This window comes from Diutina rugosa, assembly GCF_008704595.1.
Source record: "Diutina rugosa strain CBS 613 chromosome Unknown scaffold20_size193122, whole genome shotgun sequence".
NCBI lineage: Eukaryota > Fungi > Ascomycota > Pichiomycetes > Serinales > Debaryomycetaceae > Diutina > Diutina rugosa.
The window spans coordinates 21,733-31,950 of record NW_022995162.1 but is presented as its reverse complement, the minus strand read 5'-3'; the positions used below and the strand labels follow the sequence as shown (position 1 = coordinate 31,950).

The 10,218-nt window shown below is 56.8% G+C and overlaps 5 protein-coding genes across 5 annotated transcripts in view; 4 read left to right on the top strand and 1 right to left on the bottom strand. All coding sequences in view use genetic code 12, as the record gives it.

The window, feature by feature from the left end:
• Positions 1 to 517: 517 nt before the first annotated feature.
• Positions 518 to 1,276, top strand: DIURU_003787 (uncharacterized protein; the record flags this gene model as incomplete). Its single annotated transcript, XM_034156587.1, has 1 exon — positions 518 to 1,276. One exon carries the CDS (start codon positions 518 to 520, stop codon positions 1,274 to 1,276), a length of 759 nt encoding a protein of 252 aa, XP_034011364.1.
• Positions 1,277 to 2,316: 1,040 nt separating this feature from the next.
• DIURU_003786 (uncharacterized protein) lies at positions 2,317 to 2,724 on the bottom strand (the record flags this gene model as incomplete). The annotated part of the gene is made up of 1 exon (XM_034156586.1): positions 2,317 to 2,724. The coding sequence occupies one exon, from the start codon at positions 2,722 to 2,724 to the stop codon at positions 2,317 to 2,319; it is 408 nt and encodes a 135-aa protein (XP_034011363.1).
• Positions 2,725 to 3,247: 523 nt separating this feature from the next.
• Positions 3,248 to 7,027, top strand: SGS1 (ATP-dependent DNA helicase; the record flags this gene model as incomplete). The annotated part of the gene is made up of 1 exon (XM_034156585.1): positions 3,248 to 7,027. The coding sequence occupies one exon, from the start codon at positions 3,248 to 3,250 to the stop codon at positions 7,025 to 7,027; it is 3,780 nt and encodes a 1,259-aa protein (XP_034011362.1).
• A 1,112-nt stretch (positions 7,028 to 8,139) lies between these two features.
• Positions 8,140 to 8,643, top strand: UBC15 (Ubc15p; the record flags this gene model as incomplete). Its single annotated transcript, XM_034156584.1, has 1 exon — positions 8,140 to 8,643. The coding sequence occupies one exon, from the start codon at positions 8,140 to 8,142 to the stop codon at positions 8,641 to 8,643; it is 504 nt and encodes a 167-aa protein (XP_034011361.1).
• A 1,149-nt stretch (positions 8,644 to 9,792) lies between these two features.
• GAL4 (galactose-responsive transcription factor) overlaps positions 9,793 to 10,218 on the top strand; it is a gene marked incomplete at both ends in the record, with an annotated part of 1,035 nt that continues 609 nt past the window's right edge. Inside the window, one exon of the mRNA XM_034156583.1 lies at positions 9,793 to 10,218. This exon is cut by the window's right edge and continues 609 nt beyond it. Coding sequence (XP_034011360.1) covers positions 9,793 to 10,218 — 426 coding nt within the window.

The following is a 10,218-nucleotide window of genomic DNA, read 5'->3' as shown; positions in this document are numbered from 1 at the left end:
TCATGGTTCATGTCGTCAAAGACAACTCCATTACTAGTTTCGTCAAGAAGACTAATGTCGAGACCGCAACGAGCGGATGTGAGTTCACTACAACCACCTAGATTTATGCCTGAAGAAGTAGCTTTGAGTTGAGCAACGGTGATGAAATAGATAATGCTTTTTTTCGTGCTGTGAGATGTCTCAATTGCAAAACGAGGAAATACTACTTGTCGAGAAATTCGCAGCAAAAAGCTATGCCTCGTCCATTGCCAGGAAATAGGGGTTGTTCCCGCTCAAATTAATCAGATCAGGACAAGTGGCGTGTAATACATTGACCCATAGTTAATACTTTTCTTTACCTCGCAATTACTAATCTTCCAGGCTACCGCAGCGTCTACCATTATCACGCCAGATTGACGATGCAGATCATTTCACTCGATGTGGGGTAAAATAAGGGATAAGGGGGAGACGCCGGGGCAGGTATATGCCAAGTATATAAGTATCGTGCAATTACGTCGTGTTCGTTAGTGAAATTTTGATGTCCCCGTCTACTACAAAGCCTGAGGGAGACGTGCTGCCCGTGGAGGCAAAGCTGTCTATCTCCAACGTGCCTGGGGCGTTCCCCAAAGAATTGCCAGAGGCTGCTGCCACTGCGGCTGCTGCTGCTGCCAGCCGGATGCGGTTTGACTTGAACCCGTTTTGGGATTTCCACCAGGAGATCCCTCCGGGGCCCACCCGGCACAAAGTGATGGTGCTCTTGGCCAAGGCGTCGTCGCTCCAATTCCAAGGCCAAGTGGAGAGGTTGAAGTTGTACGCCAGGTTGAGTGCTGCCGTGGAAGACTTATTTGAAAAGATTCCTGCAGAGGAAAAGGAGACTATTCTGCGGTTGGTAAGGGAAACCCACGGGGTGTGGGACGACACCAACCGCGACATCGTCGACCAATTGGACGCCGAGGCGGTTGACGGTATTACTGGCGAAGATAAGACGCTTCGCGAGGCCGAAGCTCTATTAAAGGCTCGAGATGCCATCGTGCACCTTATGGAGCGGTACAAGCAGATCACCCAGGCCCACGCGGGGCTTAGCCCTACCAACCAGGAGAAGCTCGAGCGGTGTATCGATGACTTTGAAGAGAGTTTCCGCTCGTTGTTCGACAGGAACTGTGAGGGCGTCCGCCAGCTCAAGGCGATGGTGGCCGACGCCGATAACGTGTCGGTGCTCGGGTTTCTGACCGACTGGATCAAGGTTGCCGTCGACACTAACGACGGCCCCTTGGAGATGCAGTTGTCAGCATTTTGATTATATTTTGCCAACACGCCAAGTCTTTCTAGGCCTGGCCAACGTAACCCCCTTATAGCAATGTGATTTGCGAGTTTCTGTAGGCGTTAAGCTACGACCATCACCCCTAGGCCTCAGTTGCGGTGGCGCGGCCGAGATTTTTCGAGGGTTTGCTATTGTTTCTGCCCTGTTACTAGAGTCCAGAATCTTGTGCCCCGATACACATTTTGGCGCCGGGGTTCCCGCCCATCTTATTTCCTCGATTGCTGTGTGATCGCGCCATTGTGCCATGTCCTGTATCTCCGGCATCAATAGCGTCCATCGATCGTAGGGTGCGTATAGCGACGTGCGGTGGCAATTGAGCGTCTCGTCTACTGGTAATGGCCCTAAAGAGTTTAGTATAACCCTACCACCAATCTCTAAGCAAACAGGAGTATATCTGTTTTAGAAGACGATGTTTGCTCGGGACCATAGTGTAATGGACGCTTCTGAAAAGAAGAAATTAAGGTTCAATTCCTTGTGGGAACGAGTAGAATATCTCCCTGCTGGCTGAACGACTTCTTACCATCACACATATCACAATGATGAGACGAGCACACCAGTGCCTCCTCACACCGCACGATCAGGCTGTTTTTTGTATGAGGGAGTAACACTTGAGTATCCTCTAAGATGGACCTTTTAGACATTCTTACAGCTTAGATCCAAATGCAAACGATTAGTTTAAAAAAAAAAATTGAGCAAGCCACCACCAAAACTAGGAGCAATTCAGCTGGACGCGATCAATGAAAATAAACCAGACTTTGTGCCCATTTTATATTGAAGGCTGGATGGATGTGGGGGCCTAGGCCTCGTATTAAGCCCCATCTTTTTTTAGACGTACATAGACGCAATCACCCGCGTTAGCCTCGACTGTGTGCAGTACCAAGGCATTCACGGGCAATTTGAGGCGGTGGCACAAAAATGGGCTGGTGGCGTTTACCTGAGTTATTCATACTCGTTGTCTCATTACTATATACTCTTCGCTATTCAGAATAGAACTTGCTTAGGGCGTTTTGGTGGCGCTAGGGGTCTCCGTAGACGTAATCGGGGTCGTCGCTGGCTTCGTCGTCGTCGTCGTCGGCGTCGGCATTACCGATGTCGGTAGTGTCGGAAGCGTACCGGCAGTTGTTGACGGGGTTGTGCAAGATGTCGTGGAGCTGGATCACGGTGTCGCCGAGGGCGTCAACGGTGCGGTCGAGTTGTCGGTAAAAGCTGGCCACCACGTCGTCGTCATCGCTGTTGGTGGTATCGGCAGCATCGGTGGCGTAGGTGCTGTCGTTGAAGTGGTGAAAGTCGCGGAAGTAGTCGCGGTAGTAGTCGCGGTAGTAGTCGCGGAAGTAGTCACTCTCGGTGTGGTAGAAGTCAGTGCCGGCGAGTGGTGCCGACAGCGGGGAGAGACACTCGTACAGAAACACGTCGCCGTAGAGCATCAGGGTCAAGTATTTCTCTACAGGTTGTCATTTTTGGAGGAATATATATAGTCTACGGGTTATTGGGGTGGCGTCGTCCCCGCTCGTCGCCTATTGTCTTACCGTGTTACGAGACGCACCAAGAGCACCATGCCAATGCCCCGGTTGACGGCGAATAATGCCAGGAGGAATTAGTTCCTATTGTCTAAGCCTTTTGTTTACCCAAGAGGCGGCTGGGACACGAAACGTCGTCTCGGTACACTACTAATCAGTAGATAATGCTTGCAAGATCCACGGCTTTCCACGAACGAATCCAAAACACAGGTAGGTAAAATCAACAACAAACTTTTGACACTACTGTCACTGACATACAACGCTTTCTCTTCCTATTTATACCTGACTTTAGGGTCTTTTCTCTTGTTCCGATGTCGCCTCGGGTCCCGTCCCCGATCGCGGTCATCGGGGAGGCGCGCGAAGTGATAGACGCGGGACAATGAGCAACAACTTGGTGGCGCAGAGGAAGTGGGTGGAGCTGGCGCTGCCGATGATCCCCAGCGGCGAGGTGGTGGCGCGGCTCACGCTGCCCCTACCGCCTCGTCCTGCGGCCAACGGGTCGCTGGTGGCCCAGCTGACGCCGCCATCACTGCTATTGCCACTACCGCCGCTGTCATCAAACGCGTCTACCCTGACGCCTCTTGCCAAAACCACGCCACGCCCTACCACTCCTCGCCAACCCCTACCATCGCGGCTGCCGCTGGCGGCGCTCGAGCTGCCGATCGACCTTGTGGACGACGACGACGACGACGATATCGAGGAGATCGGCGCGAAGCGAGTGGCGCCGTTCGCCGCCGACCTCCCCCCAAGCAAACGGGCGACACTATCGCTGAAGCCGCCGAAGAAGCACCAGCTGACGCTCCCGTTCCAGGTGCCGGCGACACCAACCCAGCCCAGCGTTACTGCTAACATTACCAATAACAACAATACCATTGGCGCCGCGACTACTACCACGAGCGCTCCGGCGCTACCGCCGCCGCCGGACCCCAGCCTCCTCAATCTACTACAGGTGAAGGACAAGATGATCGCCTTGCTCTACAGACACTTAGAGGTCAACGACAGCACCCTGATGCTGCTTGACGCCAAGAAGCAGTGGATTGCCACCGAGTTCGAGGTGGAGATGAACCGGCTAAAGGCGCAGGCGCTGCGGCTCGAGAACGAGGTGGAGGCGGCAGCGTTTGAGCGTGAAGTCGCCGCCGAAGCTGCTGCTGAAGAGGCCGCTGAGTCTCTGCGGGCGCCGGCGGCACTGCTACCGTCGCTCCCGTCACTTCCGGCGCCGCCAGCGCGACCAGCGCTTCTGTTCACTCAGGTGCCTAAGTCGCTAGATAAGGCGCCGGCAGAAGCGACACTGCCGCCGCTCCCGTCGCTGCCGGTGACGCTGCCGCTGCCGCGGACTCCTCATATCAATAACTCCAGAGTTCAGCGCCAGGGCGGCGACTCTGAGGGCGAAGACCATTTCGGCCTGGAAATCGATGGAGGTCTCACTACGCCCCCAGACGAACGCGCTTGCTACGAAGTTGACGATTTGGGCAGTTTCATCGACCACGACGTCACCGCCGAAGACGGCGACTTCAAACCGACGCAACTGCTGGTGGCGCTGGCCGGCGCCGACGCCGACGAGCTGATGATCGACCGCAGCATTGTCGACCTCACCCAGGCGGGGCTGGACCCCGCGGTAGAGGTGATTCTGGACGGCGAACACGACGGCGAACACGACGGCGCCGCCGGTACGGAGCCTCTCGACGACATTGACGACTGGGCGCACACCCAGTTGGGCGAGGAGCGCGAAGACGACATCGAGGTGATCGAGCTTACTAGCGACGACGACGACGACGCCAACGACACGATATCTCAGGTGCGCACCCCGATCGTGGTGAAGCCCGAGCCCGGCACCACTGCTGCTACTAATGCTGCCGGTGCTGACGACGACCTGGAGTTTGATTGGAGCGAGGACGACCAGTTGATTGCGCTGATCAAAGACGCCGCCGCCGGCGCCACTAAGCGCGTCGCCCCCACCAGCACTGATCCCCAGGAGGCGCGCATCTACGCCGTGCTTCAGGCGACGTTTGGCCTCGAGCGGTTCCGGGCGCACCAGTTGGAGGCGATTAAAGCCACCCTTGCCGGTAAAGATGTGTTTGTGCTTATGCCTACTGGGGGTGGTAAATCTCTTTGCTACCAGTTACCGGCTTTAATCCACGCGGACCCGAACGTTCCCGGGGTCACCGTGGTGATCTCGCCGTTGATCTCGTTGATGCAGGACCAAGTGGCGCATCTCGTGGCGAAGAAAGTACGGGCGGGGATGGTGTCGCTGCGAGCGGCCCCCGACGCCAACCGCGCCACCATGCGCGAGTTCCGCAACGCCCTCCTCGACGTGGTGTACTTGCTGCCGGAGATGGCGAACAAGCTGGCCCACTGCCAGCTGATCTTGGACCAGCTCTACCAGCGGCGCCAGCTCGCACGGGTGGTGATCGACGAGGCCCACTGCTTGCTGCTGTGGGGGCACGACTTCCGCACCGACTACCAGGCGATGGGGGCGTTCAAGACCAAGTACCCCGACGTCCCCGTGATGGCGCTCACGGCGACGGCCAACGAACGGGTGCGCATGGACATCATCCACCACTTGAAGCTCAAACTGCCGGTGACGTTGAAACAGCTGTTTAACCGTACCAACTTGTTCTATCGCATCGTTCCCAAAACCGCCAGTTTCATGACTGATTTGGCCCGCTATATCCTCAGCAAGCCGAACCAAACGGGGATCATCTATTGCAGCACGAAGCTGCTCTGCGAGCTGACGGCGGCGAAATTGAGGGAGGCGGGGGTTCCCGCAGCCCACTACCACGCGGGGATGGACCCGGAACAGCGGCTGGAGGTGCAGCGCCAGTGGCAGCACGACGAGTGCCGGGTGATCTGCGCCACCATTGCCTTTGGCATGGGTATCGACAAGCCCGACGTGCGCTGGGTGGTCCACTTAACTTTACCGCGAACGTTAGAAGGGTATTACCAGGAAACCGGACGTGCCGGGCGTGATGGGCGCCCGCTGGAGTGTATTTTGTACTACTCGTTCCGCGACGCCAGACTGCTCCAGCTGGTGACCCAGCGCGATCCGCAATTGAGCGCCCAGGCTAAAGCCAACCACTTGGAAAAGCTCCGCCAGGTGGTCCAGTACTGCCAGAACGAGACGACGTGCCGGCGCCAGTTGGTGCTCCACTACTTTAACGAGCAATTCGACGCTAAGCTCTGCCGTGGCCACTGCGATAACTGCCAGAGGGGGCTGACGGGCCAGGCGCTCGTCGCCACCGATGTCACCAAGGAAGCGCAGCTGGCGGTGCGCCTCGTGCGCGATCTTCAGACGACTAAGGTGACGGTGATCTATTGTCAGGACGTGTTCCGGGGGCTGAAGCTGGCGAAAATCATCCAGGCGGGACACGATAACGTCGCCGACCACGGCGCCGGTGCGCTGCTCGACAAACTGGTGATCGAGCTTCTCTTTTTCGAGTTGTTGCTGAAGAACTACCTCGAGGAGTATCTGGTGATGCGGCGCGGGTTCGCCCTGAACTACGTGCGGGTGGCGCTGAAGGGTACCAGTTTCCTTCGCAACCCCCATCCAATTGAGATTGAGGTCAGCGCCAATAAGCGACTGACGGCGCTGGCGGGACCGCGGCTTGTACGTGGACCCGGCAACGCCCCCGGTCCGCTGATGGCAGATCTTCAAGCTCAGTATAGCTGTGGCGGTGCCGGCGGCGTCGTTACCGCGCGCCAGCTTCTGGCGGGGCTGATGGCGCTGGCGTTGGCGCTGTCGACACTCCCGGCACTCCCGGCGGCGCGGGCGCTGACGACAACGGCACGGGCGCCGCTTAAACCCCGGGCGCTGACGACGGCGCCGCTGGCGATCGAGTGGCACGGCGAGAAGTGCTTTGCCACCCTCAACCAGTACCGCATCCGTATCGCCGCCGCCAAGCTGTTGCCGCCGACCCTGGTGGTGAGCGATATGCTGATGCGCCAGATGGCGCTCCGGCTCCCCACGACCCAAGCTCAGTTTGACCAGGTGCCGGGAGTGCTGCCGGCGCAGCGGGAATTTTTCGTCGGGTTTAAGCCCCAGTTGGTGCAGATGAGCGCGGAGCGCCGGCGGCTCGAGAGTGCCGGCAGTGCCGGTGGCGCTAAAGCTAAATCCGCCGGCGCCCCCGGCGCCAAGAGCGCGCCCCTGGGACGCCGCTCCCAAAAACGGAGCCAAGGTAAGCCCCGAAAAGCCCCCAAGGCAATGCCGCTATGACCGCCCCTGCGACGGCACAATTGATCGCCAGTTTACCTTCGACAATTTAGCAATAACTTTTTCGTTAAGTTTGTGGTTGAAACGGCATCTGACACAACCACCGATGACGTGATGACGTCGTGACACTTCATGGGAAATGGTGTGGGTTACAAAGAGGGATACCATGTCACGGTTTCGAAACAAACGCCTACGAGTCCGACACAAAGCCGCAGATATTATCCATCGATCACTAATTAGTAGCAATACGACTTTCCCACCGAGGTCTGCTTCAGTTCGTCTGTGTCTTTACCAGCGAAGTGATTGGCCCCAGCAAATACGAGACATAAAACCAGAAACTTTAAAAGCTTCCAGTAGAGTCCCTGGGCTGCCAGTTACAGGTTACATATGCCTTTTGCCGCACCGGGAGATCTGGAGAGTCGGCGTCACGGGTGTAAGCGGGGTTTATGCAAGATTTGGCAGCAACCGTCGCCCGGATTAATTTTTACAAGAAGTTAAAAAAAAAAAAAAAGAAAAAGGACGAATTAGCGCCGGCATTGTGGAAAGATAGCGATTTTAATAATTCTTTGCAAACGCTAGGCGGCGAATCTGCAACGGCGCCGGAGTTCCACATCGTGACACAAGGCGTAAATTATGGTTTAGGGTTTCGCCGGCAAGTTTCAAGAGTTGCCGGCGAAACCCCAAACAGGCACCCTCAGTCATGCTCGCACGTTGTTCGGGGTAACGGGACGATTTTTCATAGTCACGTGATCGGTCTTTTTTTTTTTTTAATTCGTTTCACGTGGTCGAAATATTGAATTGGATCGGTCGGGCGAATGGTGCGGCTGAAGCGGGAATGGGCGGAAGTGGTCTACGGTTCCGAGTTCCGACACACACACAAATACTTTTTGACATTGTTTTGGTTAAATTCCCAAATAAGAAATAAAACACGAAAGAGGGTTTTATAATGAGAGTTTCATACCATGTTGGTAGTGTATTGAAGAGTGGTTTCATATATCACCCGACTTTGCGTCACCTTTACCGTCGTCGCTGGCCATCAATTTTTTCTTCTTACTCAACACATCTCTCCTCTCATCCCAAGCGTTTTGTAGCCAGGTCGCACCAAAGACCACGCCATGGCGCACCCCTTCCACAAGCGCTTGCTCAAGGAGTACCGCGACCTCAGCACCGCGCCTCCCCCCGGGATCACCCTCGTCGAACACGACGACAGCCTCGAGCGGTTTGTGCTCCGGGTGCTGGTCCCCGACAACCCTCTCTACCCCAGCCACCACGCCTACCACTTGCTCTTCCGGATCACGCCGGAGTACCCCGTCGACCTGCCTCAAGTGACTTTCATCGTCTACCAACAGCTCGACGACGACGACGACGACACTACCACTGAGACAGAGGCACGGGTCCCGGTGCACCCACACGTCTACCTGAACGGCCACATCTGCCTCAACTTGCTTGGCGACGACTGGACCCCCGCGTGTCTGCTCGTGCTGACGGCGGTGCTGATCCAGCTGATGCTAGCGTCGAATCACCTCCGCGAGCGCCCCAGCGACGACGACACCTACTGCCGCCACGCCCCGCACAACCCCAAGCTGACGCTGTGGGCCTACCACGACGATACCGTATAATGTCCCACCTCGTACGATTGATGGCAATTGACGGCTATGTGTAAGGCTAGACTTACTCTGATTGTTGGCTAAGGGGTGTCTCCTCTCAATGAGTCTACTAGGAGACAGACCCACCGAAACTCTCACTAGTCCTCTGCTCTAATGATATAGGCATTGACCTCTAGTGATACATGCGCAATCATTATTTAACCTCTGGCGGTATTATCTCTCTCCCTTCCTAACCACGGGGCCCTCCCGTATAATTCGCATTACCTCATTGGTTCGAGCTTCCCGCTTCTGCCCTATTTACAGACGCTGTAAGGGTCATCTATAATTGGGTCATCTGGCCTCGGGACGGCAGGAACGCCGTTGTTCCTACTGTCTCCTTATCTCCTAGCATGTGGGAGTCAATGTGTCGTCGGCGCATCGGCAGCTATCGGGTTAAGCACGGCGTGGTAGATCCGGGGGACCCATCATTTCCAACCCACAGTTTTTTAACGGCTCGCCCGGAATCTCAGCGATNTCAGCGATTTTTTTTTTTTTTTTCGCTCCCCTCATGGAGTGCCGGCATCGGAAGCAACGGTCGCCGCCACTCAACCGCCGGTGCACCAATGCGTCGATTTTTACTAAGGCCGAACGACATCGGCTCGATTGCTCAGGGACAAAAGCCCAGCTCGGCGTCACAGCGGGTAACCCGTGGATCCACCGGCAGTGGCGGCCACCACCACACAGACTACACCTAGATGGACTACGCCGTCGGAGGTGTAGTGCCGCTGGGGGGCGCTGGCGCCGGGGGTGCTGCTTACCGACGCTGGGAGGAGGGGAACCTCAGAGGGCCCACGCCCCGCGGCCACTGGGGTGAGGGAAGAGGGGTTACGCTCCACCTTCCACCCTCCGAAAAAAAATAACTTAAAATTTTATTATTAACCTGCGACCAGAAGCAACCGGGGCTTTTTCCCGGTTACGCAGCCCGGGCTCTTGCGACCTGCGCGCCAACAAAAACCCTGTCGGTTTCACAATTAGGTGTACGTCGCTGTTTGCTATAAAGGGGTGCCGTCATCCCCAATTCCAAAACCTCGACACTTTCCTCCAACTTGCCCCCGTGATCAATTGGCCACCAGCCACCAAAACCGCTCGTGGTCACACCCCCCCTAATTATCCCTGTCCCAAATGTCTCAACTGCCCCCGATCGAACAGGCCTGCGACTCGTGTCGCAAGCGCAAGCTCAAGTGCTCCAAGGAGTACCCCCGGTGCACCAAGTGTATCCAGCACAACTGGTGCTGTCTGTACCTGCCGCGGACGGTGCGGCTGCCGTTGACGAGAGCCCACCTCACCAGCGTCGAGAACCGCGTCCAATTGCTCGAGCTGATGCTCCTGTACTTGGTCCCCGAGTGGGAGCAGATCGAGGACCACGTCGACCTGGGCAACTACCGCGAGTTGTTGGCGCGCCACCGCCTGCTGGTGGGCGCCGACGACAGCGATGCGCTCTCGCGGGCGCCGCTGCTGGCGCTGTTGCGCTCGGTGACACTGGCGCCGCTGGCGACCACCACCACCACTGGCGGTAGCGGTAGCGGTGCCGGTAGCATTAACCCTATG